At 44.4% G+C, this 20,707-nt stretch overlaps 2 protein-coding genes across 3 annotated transcripts in view; one reads left to right on the forward strand and one right to left on the reverse strand.

Annotated features, from left to right (window-relative positions):
* LOC112404710 (UDP-glucuronosyltransferase 1-1-like) overlaps nucleotides 1-19,915 on the forward strand; it is a 38,995-nt gene extending 19,080 nt beyond the window's left edge. The window contains exons 1-5 of one of the 2 annotated variants that reach the window (XM_024752803.1): nucleotides 8,732-9,595; nucleotides 15,285-15,416; nucleotides 16,091-16,178; nucleotides 16,467-16,686; nucleotides 18,944-19,241. In XM_024752803.1, coding sequence (XP_024608571.1) covers nucleotides 8,732-9,595; nucleotides 15,285-15,416; nucleotides 16,091-16,178; nucleotides 16,467-16,686; nucleotides 18,944-19,241 — 1,602 coding nt within the window. Of the gene's footprint in view, nucleotides 1-8,731; nucleotides 9,596-15,284; nucleotides 15,417-16,090; nucleotides 16,179-16,466; nucleotides 16,687-18,943 lie in introns of those variants that run through there. The other variant, XM_024752802.1, reaches the window with a different exon arrangement.
* On the reverse strand, nucleotides 1,789-2,231 carry LOC112404711 (dnaJ homolog subfamily B member 3). Its single transcript, XM_024752804.1, is given in 2 exon segments — nucleotides 1,789-1,856; nucleotides 1,859-2,231. Coding segments are annotated over 2 exon segments (441 nt in total).
* Nucleotides 19,916-20,707: the final 792 nt, after the last annotated feature.

The raw sequence follows: 20,707 nt of genomic DNA on the forward strand, positions 1-20,707 counted from the left end.
CCTGGCAAGCAAATGAACTCATTTTTGAAAAGCCCAAGTAGTCTGTTTTATTCTGATCCTGCTTGTAGAGAGTATATAAGCAGCACTGCTGAGGTACTTCAGTGACTTGTTTATTTGATATGGTTTTAACAGACTCCGCATATCCCTGTAGGAGAGTGGTGGCTGAATCCTGTGTCCCTGCTGTGTATTTTTTGCATGTCATTCCATGGGGATTGGACTTTAAAGGACCAAAGGGTATCCAGACTCAATCTCATATATTCTAAGTTTGTTAACAATGTGCTCAGGTCACATGACTTTTTGGTAAAGAACTAAGAACATGCTGCACTTTTAGTCTGTCCAGTTCAGTTGTCTTTTTGCTTTCATGTCTTACGCAAACCTTTCCTTGGGAGATGACCAAGGAGGATGGAACATTTTGCAGTGGACTGTCCTAAGGCAACCGTGCCCCCTTTGGGGGCATAAATTGTGCCAACAGAAAGCTATCCTCTCAGATGTGTGTGTGTTTCATCACTCAATCAATATTCCAAACTTTCCACTATTCCAGTCTTTCCAATCTTTCTGGCTTTTGTCAATCTAACTTGAAATGAGATACATCATACACATGGCAATGGGATAGTTTTCTGTAGCCTTATGGAAATGCTTTTTTACATTTCCAGCACTCATAGTTGTAGAACCAGTTTGGGTACAGCTAGCAATTGAATAAAGTTTTTGAGTCATCACCACCGTTTTTTTTTTTTTTAAATTTAAGTCAGGTTATCTTAATAGTGTCCTAAGGATCCTATTAACTAATGGTTACCATGAGGAATTTACGCATTTTGCCCAAGCCTGTGGAGGAAACACGGTCCCCGCTAACACTGACTTCAATCCAATGAAACCAGTTTCAGACTTCCGACCTCCAGATCTCTAAGAGAATAAACAGACACTGTTTCAAGCCACCAAGTTTGTGGTAATTTGTTACAGCAGCCATAGGAAACTAATACATCGCCTATGCCAGGTTTACCTGTTTTTAAAAAGCCTAGGTTTACCGCTATTTTTAAATAGTCAACTCTTACTATGTCACCAGCATTAGGTAGAACCTAAAACCTTCTGTAAGCTAGGAGTATTATATATTCATATCTCTTACTACTTTGTGCTAAAAAAATGAAGTAAATGTATTTATCTTCACAATGTTAACTTCAGAGCGAGCTACTTGGCTCACACTTCAAACAAAATGGAAAGGCAAGGTTCAAAGTGCGGTGGTGAACATTTTGTCTTAGTACCATGAAATAATCAGTGTCAGCCTTGGGATGTTTAATAAATAGCAAAGTGCGTACAGATATGTACCACAGTTCTAAAGAAAAACAGAGGTCCCATTCTGTGGTCCCAACAACAAACAGGCATCGCCTTGAACTGTTTCCAAATTCTTGACTACAGTTGTTTTGAAAGTAGAGCTCGCTTGCAATCTTCAAAAGAAAAAAGAACGTCCTGCTCTTCCTCAGAATGTGCTCTGAATTAAATGTGGGCCGGAATCACTTGGTGTCAAGGTGTGGCAACTGCTCTCTGCCATTTATTATCATGGACTTTAACTCTCCGTCTTCTTCCACCTCTATCCTTTCTTGGCCATTCTCAATGATTCTCTTGGTGGTGACCTTCTTGCCATTAATGATTTCGGTGGAAGTCGACATGGATTTGAAGTTGCCTGTCCCACCACTACAAGACATGGAGAAGGAAGAAAGGCCCCCATTCCCCAGGGAATCAAAGGAGGTAAATCCTGTATCAAAGGAAGAAAAACCGCCTCCAGATGCTGGACATTCACTGAAGGTGGAGAAAATCGGTGCGGACCCTCTGCTTCTGCTTCTGCTTCCCCGGGAGCTCCTCCGACCGCCCAAAATGTTCTCAAGCAGGTCTCCGAAGAGGTGAGACGAAAACGGGTCCGGGCCGCCGAAGAACTCCCTGAAGACGTCGGCCGGGTCGCGGAAGGTGAAGACGCCCTCGAAGGGGTCCTCGAAGGGGTCCCCGAAGGGCCTGCCGCCCTCCACTCCCGCCTCGCCGTATCGGTCGTAGACGTCCCTCTTCTTGGCGTCTGACAACATCTCGTAGGCCTGGGCCACTTGTTTGAATCGCCTCTCCGCCTCCTCCTTGTTCTCAGGGTTTTTGTCCGGGTGCCACTTGAGCGCCAGCTTGCGGTACGCCTTCCTGATGGCCTCGATCGAGGCCTGGCGGGGCACGCCCAGCACCTCGTAGTAGTCCACCATGCTGGACGGCCGGGCACGGCCTGCAGGCCAGGGACAGGGCGAGCGGCGCGGCCGTCAGCCCCGGGGCACAGGCCAGGGTGCCCACCAGGCCGGGCTGCGCGGAGGGGGCGCCCCTTGTGACGAGGCCCGCGTCTCACTGGCCGAGGCCGCACCCCAGAATGCTCTCCCCACGAGGCGCTCTGTGACGTGTTTCACGCAGGCGCGGAGACCCCGCCCACTCATTCGCTCCGCCCACCCGGCCCTCAGCTGACCTGTGGTCTCCAAATGGGGGCAGTGGCTCTGAATGCCTTAGGAAATGCTTTACTTAGAATAGCGTTTACGTCAGGGTTCCCCTCGGCCTGAGGTAGGGGTAGAGCAACAGGAGTGAGTTTAGTCCAACCCTGGGCTGAAGGACAGCCGTTTTCATTTGTCTAGGTCAGCATTTCTCCAACTTTTTGGCTTCAAGACCCTTTTGAGTTTATGTGGGTTATATCTATCAGTACTTAACTCCATTAAAAATTAAAACAGTCAAAGTTAGTCAATTTAATAACGACAAACCCATTACATGCTAACATAAATCATATTTTTATGGAAAAATAACTATTTTTCAAGCCAAAGAAATTTAATGGAGAGTGGTTTCATTTTACATTTTTTTCATCTCTCTGTCTTAACAGAGAGCTAGATTTTTATATCTGCTTCTACATTCAGTGTATTGCTATATCACGTGTCATGTAGCCACTGGGAAATTCTCCTGTACACGAAAGTCAAATATCTTAATCATGGAAATAGTTTTAACTTTGCGAAATTCTCTTATGAAGTCTTGGGGATCCCAAGGGGGCTCAGGCCCATAGTTTGTACATAGTTTGTGAACACCTCGTCTAGTATATCAAAATGATTAAAGCTTGTTTGGCCATGTTTATAGTGCTGTGGGTAAACTTGGGGTTCAATGATTACTTCTGCTAAAACTGCTGTATCATAACCATGATTTTCTTTTTGACATCTGACTTCTTTCCACCTCCTCCTTATTCTCTCCCTGACTCTATATTCTTTGCTTTCATAAATGGTGAGGCAACACCAATAAAGGTCACTTCGTTCTAAGAGGAAATAATTAACCAATGAACTCTCAACATTTCATCATGAAGGGTAGTAGATCCAAAAGGGTGCACCATTTCACCATGACAAACTGCTGACTCCATATCACCTGGAGAGACTGAAGCCCTGAACTTGGCATTTGCTAAGCACACAATAAACAGTAGTAGGAAGCAGATTGGGAGTAGAGTCCGGTGTAAACAAAGCAATATGGAAAAATACAAGGTGTGTTTTGGGAGGGTTAAGTGATCCAGAAGGGCAGGAGGGAAAGGGGCAGAGGGAGCGGTCAAGCAGAAAGGCTAGAGAGGAGGAGTGAGCTGGAGTCCATCCCAGGGAGTTCTGAGGGCAAGGCTGAGGAGTCTGAATTCTATTCTGGGCCCTAGGGATCTGTTGAGCAAGGTTTCAGGGGTGGTGGTGGCGTGCGGACAGCTGATGCAGGGAACCAAAAGGGACAGGTAGGGATTAGGGGGCTTGGGGGTTGAGGCCCTGAAGCAGGACCGCAGGTGGGTCTGAGAAACAGTGGCAGAATGATTTGGATTCAGCACTTTCTTGCTTCGACATGGGGCCTAGAGCAAAGGGAGAAGGGGTGTCACTTCCATACAGAGACATTTACTGAGTCTTACTGTCTGCAAAACCATGGACGGCCACCTGCGTGAGAGATGGTTCCAAAGCTGAACCTGTGGACATATATATGTATATATATGTGAATAGGTAGATACATAGATAGAGGCAGAGACACAGAGTCTAGTAGCAGAGACAGATAGGCAGACTGTTAAGGGATGCAAGGCAGAATAAAGCAAAATGCTACAGAGATTTAAGGAAGATGGCTTTGTTTCCCCCTGCAGGGTCCCACAGATTGTCCAGAGGACAAAAGACTTGTTTATGTAACCCTTTTAGTTTAGTAACAAGCAGCTCCAATCTGATTCCATCAGAAGAACTAGGAGTCTGTGGAGTGGTGGCTTTCTTAATTATTGGCTTCAGCTTTAAAATAAATCACCTTCCAATGGGTTCCAGGAATGCTCTTGCAGACGCCCCACTCTTCAGTAGCCCCTATAGCAAGACCACATCACTGGCCTGCTCAGTTTCCTTGGCCACCCGTATGCTCCCCAACCAGGGCACATCTAACTCTGCCCTGTAATTGCCTCTGGTTGTTTGTCCACCAGAGCCCTCTTGACACAGACCATTTCTAACTTGGGTTTCTGGCCCCAGCTCCTAGCACGGTGCTGGGAGGGCCAAGACTTTCCGTAAATATTTGATGAGTGGGGGAATTAACAATGGATTTTGAGTGTCAGATCTTCGCAGGTTTCAGGGCAGGAGCTTTATCGAATTGCTTAGTTGTGGTTCTTGGTCGTAATTCTTGACAGTGTGTGGATTGTCTGCTATTCCTATTGGTAAAGAACGTTTCCTGGTCATGGGCAGAGTCACGATCCCAAACCATCCAAGTGCACAGAGGCCTCAAAAATTTCTGAGTTTCTGGGCTTCCCTGGTGGCGCAGAGGTTGGGAGTCCGCCTGCCGATGCAGGGGACACGGGTTCGTGCCCCGGTCCGGGAGGATCTCACATGCCGCGGAGCGGCTGGGCCCATGAGCCATGGCCTCTGAGCCTGCGCGTCCAGAGCCTGTTCTCCGCAACGGGAGAGGCCACAACAGTGAGAGCCCCGCGTACCGCAAAAAAAATAAAAAAATTTCTGAGTTTCTGCATTGTGCAGGAAAGCCACAAAATCATTACCAGCCTGACTGTGTGTACTTACAGCCCCTTTGCTCTGTGTGATCTACAGATGAACCCTCACAACGTTGAGACTTCGGAAGCATTACTGCCCTTACTGTTTAAACTGGACTGTGAATTTCAGAATGGCAGATAAGCGCACACCAGTGAGCAAAAGCATTGCTACCTCTTTTCTCTTCACCCAGAATCTTGGTCCTGGAGAATTACTGTGTCTGGGCAGGGCAGGGAGGGCAGGGAGCTTCAGAGTACATGAGGGTGAGGACATGCACACATGTGCACCCATACGTAAGCACACACAAGACTGGAGGTCTGTGGAGGAAAGATGGTGGTACAGGAAAAAGGGACTCCAAGGAACTACTCTAAGTACCAGAATGAGGGGGGCCCTGTGAACACGCCCCACAGGACATCAATTTAAGTTAGCAGTTTTTCCGCGAACCTCCTAACAGATCCCCAAGTATGGGCCAGTGATGTCCATAGTGAAAACTTTGGGCTCCGTGCTTTCATCCTGGGGTTGTGTCAAACAACAATGGATCCCAAAAGGAAAGAGCGAGGTGCCCAGTTCTGTCTGCACTCCGATTTGCCCTCTCTTGGGGAGGGGCACTTCTATTCGGCAACTACCATACTTGGCTCCCTGACCCTTCGCCCGATCTTTGGGGCACCAGCTAGTGCTGGGTATTGCTGTGGGAGTACATTCTACTTAATCCCAAAGTCCTGCCATCTGCCTTCTCTCCATTTATTTTGATTGGGTAATGACTGTGGGGATTATAGCTCTACTTCTGTCTTCTGGTTTGTTGTGCATTTCCATCTCAGTCTTAATACTGTTGTCTGGGCCCTGCTTGAGGCCGTGGGGAGTTGTGGTTAAGAGGCAGTGCTTCTACCAAACATAAGGTAGATAGCTAGTGGGAAGCAGCCGCATAGCACAGGGAGATCAGCTCGGTGCTTTGTGACCGCCTGGAGGGGTGGGATAGGGAGGGTGGGAGGGAGGGAGACGCAAGAGGGAAGAGATATGGGAACATATGTATAACTGATTTACTTTGTTATAAAGCAGAAACTAACACACCATTGTAAAGCAATTATACTCCAATAAAGATGTAAAAAAAAAAAAAAAAAAAAGAGGCAGTGCTGGCAGGCTTCTACACCCAGGGCCTGGGTCTCAGATCTGCCACTTAGTAAATACAGGACTTTGGCAAATCACTCCATCTCTCTGAGCCTCAGTGTCTTTGTCTGTAAAATGGGAATAAGAGTATCAGCTTTTACAGCACAGTTCTTGGGGATTACCTAAAATGTGTTGTAAAGTACTAAGCGTCATACCTGGCACGTAGCATATGCTCAATGGATACGTATTCCTCTTAGTTGTTCATCTTGCCCCTTCGCCTTCAACTGATCATCAGAATTTCCCAAAGTGTCTTCTTTCCCCTAGATGTTGGGCCTGTGTGATGAGCACAGTTGACGTTTTGCTGCCTGAGCTCTTTTGGTTTCTTTTTCTTTTTTTTTTTTTTTGCGGTACATGGGCCTCTCATTGCTGTGGCCTCTCCCGTTGTGGAGCACAGGCTCTGGACGCGCAGGCTCAGCGGCCACGGCTCATGGGCCCAGCCGCTCCGCGGCATGTGGGATCTTCCCGGACCGGGGCACGAACCCGTATGCCCTGCATCGGCAGGCGGACTCTCAACCACTGTGCCACCAGAGAAGCCCTCTTCTGGTTTCTTATTTACTGAGTGCTCTCTCACTGCCTCCCTGAATGGATATAGATCTGCCCTGAGAAAGGCCTTCTGTGCACACAGACTTGAGTTGGGCTTCCTTTCCCATCATTCTCTACTCCAGCAGCATTCATTTCCTTCTTAGCCTGTTAGGTCACAACCTCTGATGTGTCTGTTTATCTGTTTAGATTGTCAGTCTGTCTCTCTAGATGGAGCATGAATTCTGGGGAGGTGGGAGACACATCTGTGGTGGTTTCTGCTGGAGACTCCAAGCCCAGTACTGTGCCAGAATCAATAGATGTTGGCTGGATGAAAGAATCAAAAAATGATGAGGTGGCTGGGTATATCTATCTATCTATCTCTCAGTGGACTATTACTCAGGCATAAAAAAGAATGAAAGAATGCCATTTGCAGCAACATGGATGCAACTAGAGATCATCTTACTGAGTGAGGTAAGTCAGACAGAGACAAATATCATAGGATATCACTTATGTGTGGAGTCTACAAAATAATACAAATAAACTTATTTACAAAATAGAAACAGACTCACAGACGTAGACAACAAATTTATGGTTACCAAAGGGGAAAGTGGGGGAGGGATAAATTAGGAGTGCTGGATTAACACATACACACTACTATATATAAAATAGATAAACAACAAGGACCTACTGTATAGCACAGGGAACTATATTCAGTATTTTGTAACAACCTATAATGGAAAAGAAGCTGAAAAAGAATATATATAACTGAATTGCTTTGCTGTACACCTGAAACTAACACTCAACCCCAAAATGGGCAGAAGACCTAAATAGACATTTCTCCAAAGAAGATATACAGATTGCCAACAAACACATGAAAGGATGCTCAACATCACTAATCATTAGAGAAGTGCAAATCAAAACCACAATGAGGTGTCACCTCACACCAGTCAGAATGGCCATCATCAAAAAATCTACAAAAAAATAAATGCTGGAGAGGGTGTGGAGAAAAGGGAACTCTCCTGCACTGCTGATGGGAGTGTAAATTAATACAGCCACTATGGAGAACAGCATGGAGGTAACTTAAAAAACTAAAAATAGAGCTACCATATGACCCAGCAATCCCACTACTGGGCATATACCCTGAGAAAACCATAATTCAAAAAGAGTCATGTACCCCAATGTTCATTACAGCTCTATTTACAATAGCCAGGACATGGAAGCAACCTAAGTGTCCATTGACGGATGAATGGATAAAGAAGATGTGGCACGTATACACAATGGAATATTACTCAGCCATAAAAAGAAACGAAATTGAGTTATTTGTAGTGAGGTGGATGGACCTAGAGTCTGTCATGCAGAGTGAAGTAAGTCAGAAAGAGAAAAATAAGTACCGTATGCTAACACATATATATGGAATCAAAAAAAAAATGGTTCTGATGAACCTAGGGGCAGGACAGGAATAAAGACGCAGGTGTAGAGAATGGACTTGAGGACACGGGGAGGGGGAAGGGTAAGCTGGGACAAAATGAGAGAGTGGCATGGACATATATACACTACCAAATGTAAAAGAGATAGCTAGTGGGAAGCAGCCGCATACACAGGGAGATCAGCTCGGTGCTTTGCGACCACCTAGAGGGGTAGGATAGGGAGGGTGGGAGGGAGGCTCAAGAGGGAGGGGATATGGGGATATATGTATACATATAGCTGATTCACTTTGTTGTACAGCAGAAACTAATACAACGTTGTAAAGCAGTTATACTCCAACAAAGATAAAAAAAAAAAATGTGATTCAAGTGATTGTTAAGGAATTCCAGCTAGTTAAACTGTTGTTGCCTATGAAGAGACCTAGTCAAGTTGTACCCTCTTTATCTCTAAAAGTAAACTTCCAGGTACCACTAGCTGACTGACAGCGATTGTCATGTGACATAATCAAACATTAACTTGGTGTACAGTTTGGTTCTTGCGCTGTGTAAGTGGGAGAGGGCAGACCTCCGGCAGGTGACAGTCTTGGTAGCAACGGCAGGGGCACCATGACAGCAGGGTCCCAGGGTCCACGTCCACTCATCCTGGGCCTGCTGCTGTGTGCGCTTGGCCCTGCCCTGACGCAGGGTGGGAAGCTGTTGGTGGTCCCCATAGACGGCAGCCACTGGCTGAGTTTGGTCAGGATCGTCCAGCAGCTGCAGCACAAGGGACATGACATAGTGGTCCTCGCACCCGACGCCTCCATGTACATTAAAGAAGGGGCATTTTACACCTTGAAGAGGTATCCCGTGCCATTCCGAAGGGAGGACTTGGAAGTGGCTTTTATAAACCTTGGGCGTAGTGTTTTTGAGAACGACCCTTTTCTGCAGCGCATGGTCAAAATATACAAGAAAATCAAAGATGACTCGGCTCTACTCTTTTCCGCCTGCTCCCATTTACTGCACAACAAGGAGTTGATGTCCTCCCTGGCAGAAGGCAGCTTTGATGCTGTACTGACAGACCCTTTCCTTCCCTGCGGCCCCATCGTGGCCCAGTACCTGGCTGTGCCTGCTGTGTTCTTCTTGAATGGACTGCCGTGCAGCCTGGACTTTCAGGGTACCCAGTGCCCCAACCCACCGTCCTATGTGCCCAGGCCTCTGTCCTTTAACTCAGATCGCATGACCTTCCTGCAGCGGGTGAAGAACATACTCATTGCCTTGTCAGAGAGCTTTCTGTGCAACGTGGTTTATTCCCAGTACGCACCACTTGCCTCGGAAGTCCTTCAGAAAGACGTGACTCTCCAGGACCTTATGAGCTATGCATCTATCTGGCTTCTCAGAAGTGACTTTGTAAATAATTACCCAAGGCCCATCATGCCCAATACAGTTTTTATTGGTGGGATCAACTGCGCTAGCAAAAAGCCACTATCTCAGGTGTGTATTTGAGTGGGAACTTTAGATGCCTGTCGTCTAGCAAGTGCTTTGGGTAGATGAGCTGAATGAGGTTGCTGAGATAGTCTCAAATGTCCTCTCTCGTTGATATCTCACCAGACTCCTAGGTCTGAGTTGTAATTTATAGCTGTCTTTGGCATCATCTTCTGGCTTATTTCTTTTATCAGATACTTCAGGAAAGTGTGTTTTGGCCACTTTATTCTGTGTGCTCCAGCAGATAATAATTAGATGCAACACTGTTTAAATGCCATAAACACAGCATGCTGGGTTCAGGGTTCCTTGCAGAGAACAAAATTGTGCTTCATGCACTTTGCCTGTGACTGGGTCAGGCTCACAGGAGTCAAGATTGCTGAAATAATTTTTTGATATCTATAGATCCCAGCAGGGAAAATTGCCTTTATGTTCCTGATTAAAGGTTCGTTTCTAGATATTCTGATAGGCTGAATCCTGCAGTTCCATTTCTTCTACTAAGCAAATCACCAGGTAGCCAGGTTCTGACAACGGGCAGAAAGTTCATGCATCTCTCTTAAATGCTTATATGTTAATTTTTTTCCCCTACACCATTGGAAGTATGCAGAAAAGTAGCATTCACATCCTCTTCCAAGTCTCAACAGAGGAGATAGAGAATAGCAGGAGAGGCTCCTTCAAAAGGGGGTTTGGGAAGGATTCTTCAAGAAGATGACATTTCAGTAGGCGTGCATTCATTTATTTTTCAAGTATTGGTTGCGAATCTGCTGGTAGCCCAGGCACTTTCCAGGTGCTGAGTCTGGCTCTTACTAAGGGGCTCTCATCACCCTTGGAGAGCGATGAATCTTATTTCCAGTGTGCCCCTGACGTGATTAAATGATCATGTAATTGTCACAGCCAGGAGAAACTCTGGGCAGCAGGAAGAAAACCAGGAGAAATCAAGTGTCAGGTGGATGCCTCCACCTCACTGCTGCAAGACAGAGTCTCCATACTCTGTCTTCCACCCCTGTAATGTGGAGAGAGATCTGATAATCCCTCAAAGGTCCTATGGCAATAAGATTCTGAGAAATGGCCCGTTGGACACATTTGTGTCTGATGGGGTGGTCTGGTGAAGAAAGAAGGAGGTGGTGTTGATTTTCTGAAAGCAAGATGAGAAAACCTAAGAGTATAGAAAACCATTAATGATTCTTTCTCAGACAGAGGAAAAGGAAGGGGTGAAATATCATCAAACCAACGGGCGTATCTCAGGTCAAAGGAAAGAAAGCTAGCCAGCACATCCAAGTGAGATTTTCATTTCATTGCTTTGCGTTAAGTTTGCCATGGATTTTTGGCAAACAGTCTTTATTTATTTAAATGATTTCCTTCTTTATTTTGGATGTTTAATGGGAGAGGCTGAAGAACTTTATCAACTGCCTTTCTTGCTGTCATATTTTTATATCATTTATTGATATATTTTTTCCCCTGTAAATTTGTCTAAGTGGTGAATTGTATCGCGTATGTATTGGTTGCTGCCTTGTTTGGTGCAAATAAGCTTAGGTGTGAGAATGTCTCTGTAAGTTGTACCAAATAGTAGCTCTCCTTGTCCTATTTTAAGTGCTTTTAATTTGAAATTCCCCTTTTTTGGATATTAATGTCACCATTCCTGCATTATTTTTGTTTACACTTCTCTAGTGCCTCTTTACTACTCCATATCGTCAACCTTCTTCTTTCTCTTTAAACAACATGGAGCTGATATTCTTAACCTAGTCAGGCAGATTCCTTTAATAGTTGAATTTTTCCTGTTTGTACTTAACAATTGATAGATTTGATTATAATTCTTCCAGTTTATTTTTATTTTGCTTTGTCATCTCCCCTTTTCTTGATTTTTGCTGGTTTGTCACGTTGCTGTTATCTTTTTTCCTTTTTATTAATTAAAGAATGTTACTCTGTGCTTCCCTCCCTCTAGTGGGGACCAACCTACTCCCAATGCTATTGGTAAAGGTCCAGAACTTATCAAGAATAAAGATAAAATCTTTATTTGGTAATGGGAGTCCATAGAGAAAGCACAGCTTGGTGTTGGGCATACCTTTGGGGTGTCTGAAAGAAAAAAGATGATAGAACAGTGTCGAGAGCAAAGGCATGAAACTCAAGAATTCCAAGATGTCAGTCCCCTCTGAGGGTGAGAGACCACATTTACAGACATGCAGGGTTACAGAGATGACATCCATACATCCACATTAATTGTAAGGAAAATAGCCAAACAGAAGATGGGTGAGAACATACTTGAAGATGACGAGGAAAAGAAAGAGTGCCGACCAGGGAAGCCTGCAATGTTTGTTAAGTGGCTCTGAATGTATAATGATAAAGCGACATGTTTCCAACATACTAAAGATTTCACGAGGCTTTCTTGCAAAACAAAAGGCATTTGGGAAGGAAAAATCTAATAAAAGCCTGGAACTGAAAATACTAAACTTGCAGCAAAAGTCAGGATTTTTATATTAAAAGCTTCCTTGGAGTAGGCAAGTCTTTTCGCTTTGGAGAGCCTTATTTTTTTGGAATGGGATAAGAGGCGGGGGGTCGAGGTTTATTTCAGTCATCACATGGCTTTGCTCTTTGGCCATTCCAGAGACTGTGAAATCGGGGCAAGGTTTAGGGGAACTTTTGCCAAGTAGGGGGTAGACCTTACCATTACTGAATCATGTACTGGCCCAGAATCGACACTGGCCATGGTAACACAAGCTCTGCAGCTTGCCCTTCTGTGTTCTGTAAACGGACTTTCATGGCATTTAAACTCCAGCCAAGTGATATTACCTAACTTTGGGTGTTTATGGCCCTGCACGTTCCTTCTGTGTTAATCACATCCTACGGTGGCTGAGTGGCTGTGGAAGGGTATGGAAGGAGGGGACATTGGCCCTTTCTAGACAAGGTTAAATTGAGAGTGGGTTTCATGAAGGAGAGGAGGTCCTAGGAAATTTAGGAAATTCAGCGTGGTCGGCGGGGAGGATGATACCCACTCCCTGACCTTTCAGATGAGCCCAATGGGAAAGGCCAAGACACAGCTGCCAGGAGCCAGGGCCCTAGAACAGGGCCTAGGCTGGTGAGGGCAGACTAGACAGTGGGATGGGCTGGCAGTAGGGCTGGTCAGTGGCTTTACTGGCATGCTTGGGATCAAGCTTGGCAGCCGTCTCTGAAAATCATGTGTGCTGAGCCCCGTCTGAAGTCTCCTAGCTCACATCCAGGGGAGCCAGCATCCTGGTTTGTCCAGGACTGTTCTGGTTTTAACACTGAAAGTCCCAGGAAACCCCGCAGTTCTGGGCAAAGCCAACCACATCACACAGTCTCACTAATGCCTTTGGCACTCTTTGGAGACACATAAAACCATCTGGAGACTCTCAGGGAGTTAATTAGATCATTAATAACCGACAGTTGGGGGAAAATTGCCCTACTTATGCCTTGCTCTATTTCCTTTAAGCAGATTCCCACTGTGTATGTGTGTGCCCCTGCGTGTGTGTGCATGCAGGTGTGTGTGCATGTATTTCCTGAAGCCTGGAGCACTCTGGCATTGGCTCTGAAGTTTGGGAACAGATCAGGCTGAGCTAAGATTATTGTTGAGGGCTGAATCTAGGAGCTTCCTTCCTCTCTTCCTGAAACACACCCACCGCTCATCTCCAGGTTCTAATGCTAATGGTTAAAGCTGCTGTTCTTCTCATTGAATCGTTTTGTCGCATCCTTTCAGAGCTTTTGTTTGACATCCGTCTCTAAGTCTATTCCTTATTGCTTTAGGGAAGGGCCTTTGCCAGGTTGTAAACTAGGATCTGTATTTACTAGTTGGGATCCCTGCCGTCTCTGATTCTCACCCCATACACACAGACATTTTCTAAAATCCTGTCTTCCTGCTTTATTCAAGGGAACCACAGCTCGCTCGTGTTCTAGTGGTTGTAAGATTCATTGTTAACTGGAAAATCCATCACGGTGTACAGTTCCAACACACCAAAACTCACTTGATTAGCAGAATTACTCCTTGGGAATTCCCTGGCGGTCCAGTGGTTAGGACTCTGTACTTTCACTACCCAGGGCCTGGGTTCAGTCCCTGGTTGGGGAACTGAGGTCCCACAAGCCGCACAGCACGGCCAAAGAGAAAAAAATTATTCCTTGATAAAAAAAGTCGACTTAATGGCAATAGGACGCCGTTGGCCAAGGGAAGGACTTTGAATCAATTCAGCGCCCCCGTTCGTGAACGATGCTGCCTCCCGTGCAGAGGGCAACAAGCTGCTGTAATCTGCAGAAGGCTTAGCATGTGGCCCCCTCTCTGTTCTTCATTCCTTATTCCCTGTGTCGTCTGGCCCAGAAGTCTCCTCAGAAAGTCCCATTGCCTCATTTGAGCTTTGTCCTTAAATAGCCAAGGCCGTAATGCCTGCACATGGTCCTTGTTGGATGCCTCCTGAGACAATGGAGCAGCCTTACATGTGCAGCCTTCCTTGGATGACCATGACGGACATAGTGATATAAGGAATCAGCTTCTGGGACAGGACGTGAGCACTCTGTGAGGGTCATACGCCGGGTGGGTGAAGATTCTGCCTGTTTCTCCTTCCCACCAGTGGCTTTGGTAGTTTGGTAGGCAGGGTTTCTCACATGCCCTTGACCTTCTCTGAACTCCACAGAAGGGGCTCAGATCTCTGGGACACGCTTGGCAAGAGTTCCTGTCCCCTATTTTGTATTTTTCTCACCTAGTTTACTTTTCACAGTACAATAAGGAACCAGCAAAGAAAGATTCAAATAAACTTCCGGATACTCTTCTTGCTAACACAGGCAAGTTCACTTAAACTCTTTAGAAACTCTTCTCCAGGAAAGGTGGAAAAATGCATGGTTGACTGGTTGGATTTCACCACTGAGTTGACATGAATATGATCTTTAATCATCCAAGTGTGTTTGGCTGCCGTATGGGAGACTGCCATAGGCTGCAGGGAAGCGAGAGCTGTGAAAGGATGTTTTTGCTATTTGAGGCTTTTTCCTTAATCGTGAGTCTAATCCTTAATGCTGTCTGTAGCTTTCTGCTTTGACTCCATTCATTCTTTCAGTATAAAAGAATATTCTAGAAACCTTGAAAAGTAATACAGGTCTTTACTGTAGATTTTCTTAGACAGGCAATACGGGAGCTTTAATGTCCATAGAAAGCTTTCCGAAGTCCTCTTTGGACGGTGTTCCTCTCCTCCAATGCTTCCTTCCCCAGAATCTGCTGAAAGGCTCTCTCCTCTCTCCAGGATGCCCCTTTCCCTCTCCTCCCTCCACCCCGTTGCCTTCAACCCTCTGCTTCAGCCCTGCCCACCCTTAAAGGCCTGCTTATGTCCCAGACTTTCCCAGCTGCCTGAAGCCCTGGGGAAGTGGATCTGGTCTTACCTCCGATCACTTTTCTTTTGGAAACTTGGCACATTACCTGGATTCTGTATCTCAAGGAAGAACCCAAGTGATAACTCTGTAAGCAGGAAGCCTTCCTCCTGTGGGATGGAAGGCAGTTAGGGAGGGAGGGATGCTCTAACACACACTAATGCTTTGTGTCTCTGTCACACACACACACACACACACACACACACACACACACACACACACACACTCACTCCTTTAATCACATTCTTAAGAGGAAGATACCTGATTCATAGCTGAATGTATGCTGTCGCCAAAGAATATGAGAAAAAAATTTAACTGGAAATTTCTTTTCTGGTCCTAGGAATTTGAAGCCTATGTAAATGCTTCTGGAGAACATGGAATTGTGGTCTTCTCTCTGGGCTCAATGGTCTCAGAGATTCCGGAGCAGAAAGCTATGGAAATTGCTGATGCTTTGGGCAAAATACCTCAGACAGTAAGAAGATTCTACACGATTTCTTTTTATCTGTCTTCACAAGAGTTCTAACCCCAGGCTTTCAGTACCTAAATTAATTCTATGAGTTGGGCTTTAGGCTTGGGTTTCCCTGCCACTTCCCAATTATTAATCCAAAGTTGTTCTTTTTTTGCAATTTCACTCTCAACTACTCTGTTGAAACATGATCCACTTCACGAGGAGGTCTCTTTCTCTCTAAGTGACTCAAAAGTATATTAGAATTTATTTTTAAAAATAAAATGGGCAGGATAGTGTTTCTTCATATTGCATAAGAATATTTCTCCAAAAAGCTCTTGCTTAGAACCCTAGATTTGTTTCTTATATTTCTGCTTTAATAGTTCTATGCCCACTCATTTTGTTAGGTAAACTTTCCCTTGAAGTGCAGAGAAGTGCAAAACTCGTAAATGTACAGCTTGATGAATGTTCACAAGTTCACAAAGTGAACATACCCGCGGAATCAAGCCTCTGGAACAAGACACAGAATGTTACCCATCCCCAGAAGCCTTCTTAGTCACTATACCTCCCACCCTTGCCAAGGTTATATTCATTCAGAGAGACTCCACTTTCTAGCTACTATAGCAGATGTCTTGCTTTGTTCTAAAAATCATGTTATGTTCCTAAACTTCATTTTTTTTTTTTGTTTTTGCTTCTGCAAGGTCCTGTGGCGGTACACTGGGACTCCACCACCGAATCTTGCGAAGAATACAAAACTTGTCAAGTGGCTGCCCCAAAATGATCTGCTTGGTACGTGGGGAGGATTTGATGTGTAGGTAAAACCAAGGCTAAATTAAGAAAGTGGCTCAGGCAGGGCTATTCTAAAGAATTGTTTAGCTGGAAAATATTATGGCCAATGTATCTCACGTTGCTTTTTACCAAGTAGGACATCTCAACCCACATTTTCTTCTGCACATTTCTGCAAGGGCCACATGTGGATGGCACTGGGTCCTGAGGGTGCTTTCAGAACCTAGATGATGTCAGGTTGTGAAACTCAGTGGCTTGACTGCTGGCATCCCTCCCTGTTTTGCTTCTCAGGTCACCCAAAGACTCGGGCCTTTATCACACATTCCGGCTCCCACGGTGTTTATGAAGGAATATGTAATGGTGTTCCGATGGTGATGATGCCCTTGTTTGGTGATCAGATGGACAATGCAAAGCGCATGGAGACCCGGGGGGCCGGAGTAACCTTGGACATCCTGGAAATGAGTTCAGAAGATTTAGAAAATGCCCTGAAAACTGTCATCAGTGACAAAAGGTAAGAGAGAAGCTACCAAGGAATACTACTTATATTTTGGCCATCGCTTCACAATAAATCTTCAGATGTGAAAACAAATACATCAAGATCTAATTTATAAGTAAGATGATTTGGGGTTATTATTATTCCTTTTAGAAAAAGATGCTTTAATTCCTAGGGAATTTATCACAGAAGTGATCTTAAATATTATTTCCCCTGGTATACTTAAAACTCCAGTTAAAACAAAAACAATGTCAATATAATAGATGTCTGATCTATAAGTTCCTTCAAAGAGAGTATTCCATTACAAGAAACATAGTGTCTGTAAGATAAAAACAAACCAGGTGCTTAGGGTAAGGCTTTTCCGAGCACTGACACCTGTGAGAAATTTTGTCCGTGGGGTTTATTAATGTGTGTGTGTGTGTGTGTGTGTGTGTGTGATGTGATATGACAAACGCTTATAATAAAAGCAAAGTCAAGTTTGTTCAAATGTGGCTATGGAAACAATTCAAAAGGCAAAAAGCCAGCAGATCAGATTATCTCTGCACGAACTTTATTGTATTGCTACAAGTGATAGGCCGATCAAAACCTTACGAGAAGTGATTGCCAGCAGTGGACTTCATCCAGTGATCAATCATGTATGTGCGTGTGCACATGCACGTGTGTACGGATCTATGACAGTGTCCGGAGCCTTCACCCATACTTGCTTCATTTTGAAGGAGGACAGATGTGAAAAGACTGGAGTGTGTTCAGATGGGAGGACACACTACACAGGGGGATGCCGAGCCTGGACAAGGAAAACGTGCTGGAAACGATGGTGCTCGCATGTGTGTGATGCCTGTGAATAAAAAGAATTGTCTGCATAACCCCAGGGTAAAGTGCTCACGGTGTCAGTGACAACCTTCCCAGAGCAGTTGCTGTGGTTCTTACCCATCTTTCCGACTGGCTTCTGCAGCCCAGCATGTCGGCATCGGGCTGCTCGCATAGCACAATTAAAGCCCGATTTCTTTCCAGATGCTGGAAACCCATTCTTGAGGCTCATATTAGTGATGTAATTTTGACCTTTCGTTCAGTGGTATGGACGACTACTTGTAACCTAAAAATGACTTGGCAGAAATTCTCTGGTACATTATCATTAACAAAAACCAAACAACACTAATCGGTCAGCTTAAGTTACTAACTAACTTCATCTATTCATTTCTGAGCCATCTCCGATTGTGAATCTCCATGTTTCCAACACTCTAAGCTGGGACTGGACCTACATAAAATAAAAAAAAGTGGAAAAATTTCCAACATCAGATTATACAACCAGGCCATATCAGGTGCTCACTAAATATTGAATGAATGAATGAAAGTCCAAGAAAATCTATTTTATAAGAGAAGATTTATATACAAGGAAGATGTTTAACAATTTATGGCCAAATATTAATAGTACATTATAATAATATATCCAAATAAAATGATGGACATATTCAAGAAAAGCAATGATCATAACTGCTCCTGAATAAGCGCCTCACTTTTCTTGTTCTTCTCTCTTTTCTTTCCCTTTGCCTTCTTCTTGTCCTTCTCGTCGTCCTCCTTCTCCTTCCTCTTTTAGTGCATCCATACTAAGGGTTGAAGTACGTAACCCATTTTGGATTTGGATATTCTGACTCAGCTATCAACACAGTCCAAAATAAACAGGAATCCATTTTTCTTTAACAGGCTGCAAAGACACTGCCTCATGCAAAATTTAGCACTTGGAGGTTTGATGTTTCGACAGTTGAATTGAAAGTATAGCACTGTCTTGGAGATGGCACTTAAAAATGGCTTTTACTTTGGCTAGAAGTGATTGTTTACAATCTCATTGAATGGGAAATCATTAATAATTTCTGAGATGACCTTTTCCTTTATTTCTTTATCTTGTTACCAAAAAAGTATGATCAACTGCCTACAAAGATATCACTAAAAAGAAAAGAAGAAAAGTAGGAAGCAAGTTTCAAATAATTTAAAATTATAGTTTTGGCTTCCAGTTTTCTTTCTTCCTTTCTCCCTTCCTTCCTTTCTTTCCTTCTTTCCCTTTCTTTCTTTCTTTCTTTCTTTCCTCCCTCCCTCCCTCCCTCCCTCCTTTCTTTCTTTCATAAAGAATATTTAGTGTGTGTTTTCTTTTTTGATTACAATAGAAACTGCCAAGTTTGGAAAATCTGGTAGCGTTCCTAACTGGAAGCAAGCATAGAGAGAGGATGGTTCCCTACTGTTGGTGTTCCAGGCATTCACATAACTGTCTTTGTGTGTTCAGCTATAAGGAAAACATCATGCGCCTCTCTAGCCTTCACAAGGACCGCCCCGTGGAGCCTCTAGACCTGGCTGTATTCTGGGTGGAGTTTGTGATGAGGCACAAGGGGGCGCCACACCTGCGCCCTGCGGCGCATGACCTCACCTGGTACCAGTACTACTCTTTGGATGTGATCGGCTTCCTCCTGGCGGTCGTACTGACAGTCATCTTCATCACCTTTAAGGGCTGTGCCTTTGCCTTCCGGAAATGCTTCGGGAAAAAAGAGCGAGTGAAGAAATCTCATAAATCCAAGGCACACTGAGAACTGGGTTGGAAACTTGCAAAAAGAGTCAGGTTAAATTCATGTTATGCTTATTCAAGAAATACTTTGCCAGAAAATAACACCCCAGAGTGTGTCTTAAAAAATAAAAATGATCTAAACGTTAGTCACACGTACAGGTAGAGATATTTAACTATCTTTTCTGCTCCCTCCAGTATCTTTAATCTGGACTACACTTGTCATCTTTCAAATCACTTGCAAAGAGGGTTGGATAGGTCCCTCCTTCAATCTGCAGTACTTTACCTACTCAGAAATGGGGCCTGTTCGGGAGCCACCGCTTCCCACCACCGCTCCCCCCTCACCCCCGGATGAGTTGTAACCTCGTCTTCTCGCGTCTGTAGGTGGTTGTGATAGATTCCTTTACCAATAATGGCCGGTTCTAAATTATGCTCTTGCTTCCCAGATGTCACTTTGTGCATTTAAGTAAGGAAACGTTTATTCCTTGTACTTCATATGACATGAATGAATGGTATAGATTTCTGACTTTGGGGGGAAAGAATGATGTATAAAATTGATGGGTGATACGCCTGAGCAGATAATCATGGCTTGAGCCAAATGGATCTGAGTTTGACAAGAGCCTCAATTATAGAGACTGGCAAGTCTATTTTCTCTGATGTAATAACTAAAAACATATTAATAAATTCGTATAAATTATATTTATTAGGTGGTCTCTTCATGGGTGTTGCATTTATTTATTGTTAAACTACATGTTCTAACTACAAAAGTAATGCATGATTCTGACAGAAAATTGGAAAAATATAGAGGTGTACACACACAAGGAAATTCACCATTAACCATGTTCCCTGCAAGTAACCACAGTTAGTAAATATTTTGGTAAATGTATATAGTTATAAAATATTGCAAAGATACCAAATATATCTAGTGTTTTCTAACATTCTTCCTTCACTTCATCTTATAGTGAATGTTCTCTCCAGGTCTTTGTATAATATTTAATGTGTTTTAAGTGACCAAGGAATATTCTATTGCATGAATATACCAGGATTTATTTAACCACTACTTCCTGGTGTATTCACTTTTATTTTCTTTGAGAAAAAAGACTTCACCGAATATCCTAGTAGCTAAGTCTTTGTACATATTCATGACTATTTCCATGGGAAAGTGCCTTACAACAAATCAATGGTTGTCTGTTTCGGTTCTTTTTTTTTTTTTTTTTTTTTTTTTGGTACACGGGCCTCTCACTGTTGTGGCCTCTCCCGTTGCGGAGCACAGGCTCCGGACGCGGAGGCCCAGCGGCCATGGCTCACGGGCCCAGCCGCTCCGCGGCATGTGGGATCCTCCTGGACCAGGGCACGAACCCATGTCCCCTGCATCGGCAGGCGGACTCTCAACCACTGCGCCACCAGGGAAGCCCTTGTTTCGGTTCCTTTGAGGTGAGGATCCACAGGCAAGGAGTTTATCTGGGAAGTGAAGGAAACCCTGAAGGGGAG

This window comes from Neophocaena asiaeorientalis, unplaced genomic scaffold (assembly GCF_003031525.2).
Source record: "Neophocaena asiaeorientalis asiaeorientalis breed wild unplaced genomic scaffold, Neophocaena_asiaeorientalis_V1.1 scaffold294, whole genome shotgun sequence".
In the NCBI taxonomy this organism is placed as follows: domain Eukaryota; kingdom Metazoa; phylum Chordata; class Mammalia; order Artiodactyla; family Phocoenidae; genus Neophocaena; species Neophocaena asiaeorientalis.